Source organism: Ursus americanus, chromosome 30, assembly GCF_024610735.1.
Source record: "Ursus americanus isolate L20-20 chromosome 30, mUrsAme1.1.p, whole genome shotgun sequence".
Lineage (NCBI taxonomy): Eukaryota > Metazoa > Chordata > Mammalia > Carnivora > Ursidae > Ursus > Ursus americanus.
In genome coordinates, this window is record NC_142156.1 from 32,957,960 (window position 1) to 32,959,633 (window position 1,674).

A 1,674-nucleotide genomic window follows, 5' to 3' on the forward strand; every position below is an offset into this window, starting at 1 on the left:
GAAGCATCCAGATAGATCAGCAAGGTCTCCACAAAAGGGTGACATGTACATGCATGACATTATCTCCATATTTACAGACGGTGGCGCTGACGTCCCCACAGCAGTGCACACGCTGCTCCTGCCAGTGAATGGAGCACCTACAATGGCGCCTGTTCGGTGGTTCAGTCCCTGTGAAATGTGCACAGTAGGGAGCTCGCCACAGACAGGAGGGAATTGGGGGCCACATTACGTTGAGCTGGGGGGGGGCGACACTGGCCTGATTGCAGGTGCGTTGGGGATTTCTCAGAAGGTGATGGAAATATTGTCAGTTTGATCATGGGGCTGGTGGCCAAACCTTCTACATATACGTAAAGTCACTGCATATTTATTATTATTTTTAATTTACACCAGAGCCTGGAGCATGTGCAGGCGGGCACTAACCCTCACCTAGGTGAGCTCCTGGGACACCTGTGCTGGCTCAGGCGACAGCATAGTCTGTGTGTCAGACCTCCCTCCTCCAGGTCAGGTCCTCCCACCAGGACTCTCTCCTACAAGCCTCCACAAAAGTTTCTCAATAAAAGAGGCTCAGGGAAAAGACCTGTCATTGGAGGGGTTTTTGTCTCACTTCCTCCTTATCTGAGACACTATGGGTAATGGTAGCTGCTCTCACTGCCATGATACATACCACAGTAATAGTCAGCCTCGTCCTCAGCCTGCAGCCCAGAGATGAGCAGAAGCCCTGCATTGGCCGAGGCATCTTTGGAGCCAGAGAAGTGCCTGGGGACCCCGGAACCTTGGTGCTTATCTGAGTCTGAGTAGAACCTCAGCAGATACTGGGGAGGGCTCCCTGGCTGCTGCTGGATCCGGTATGTTTGGTAGCTGCCAACACTGAATCCAGTGCTGAAGGTGCAGGTGAGTCTGGCGGATGATCCCAGAGATGCAGAGAGGGAGGGCGGCTGGGTCAGCACATGCTGGGACAGGGAACCTGCAAACACAGTGTGGTTAATGGAACAAGAAAGAGGGAGAAATTTAACAAGAAGTTGACCTCAGGAAGAGTGACTTTGATAGCTGCCAGTTTGTCCGAGGTCTGTCCCTACCTGTACAATAGGAGAGGAGCATAAGGCGGACAGGAGTCCAGGCCATGGTGACACAGACACTGGTCCCCACAGTGGGCTGGGCTGCCCCAGGCCTCCTTTTCTCCTCCACCCTCTGTTACAAGAGGGGCTGTCCATGCAAATGGGCTCCACCCAGTTACTGCCCAGCCCCTCTCTGATTCCTGGTGCTGGAGCTCAGCTAACACCACACACTGAGGAGGATGGGGGTGGCTTCAGCCCTGGGGAGAGCCCTGGGAGGAAGCACCTGCTGAGACCACACACAGCTCCCTGCTCAGGGGACTCTGCCAGGGCTGAGAGGACATAGCTGCTGAGTCCCCATCAGGGAGCACAGACCCCAATCCCCAGGCCAAGTTCCCTTCAGTGAAAGTTCCTCAAGAAGTGAATGAGTAGGGACCACAGGGCAGTCCCACGGCGCCCCCTGTTGGTCATGGGCACAGTGGTCCCTGTGTCCCAAAGCCCTGAGAGCCCAGCTGATTTCTGCAGCTCATCACATCCCTGTGGATACACACATCCGTGGACCAAGTCTTAGTGCATGTTTCCCCTGCTGTCTGAAAGTACATCATCCCCAACAAACCTTAGG

The 1,674-nt window shown here is 54.7% G+C and overlaps 1 gene segment (V, D, J or C); it reads right to left on the reverse strand.

Annotated features, from left to right (window-relative positions):
- Nucleotides 1-623: 623 nt before the first annotated feature.
- Nucleotides 624-1,122, reverse strand: LOC123803619 (putative non-functional immunoglobulin lambda variable 5-48). The segment is given in 2 exon segments: nt 624-964; nt 1,077-1,122. Coding segments are annotated over 2 exon segments (387 nt in total).
- Between the last annotated feature and the right edge of the window lie 552 nt (nt 1,123-1,674).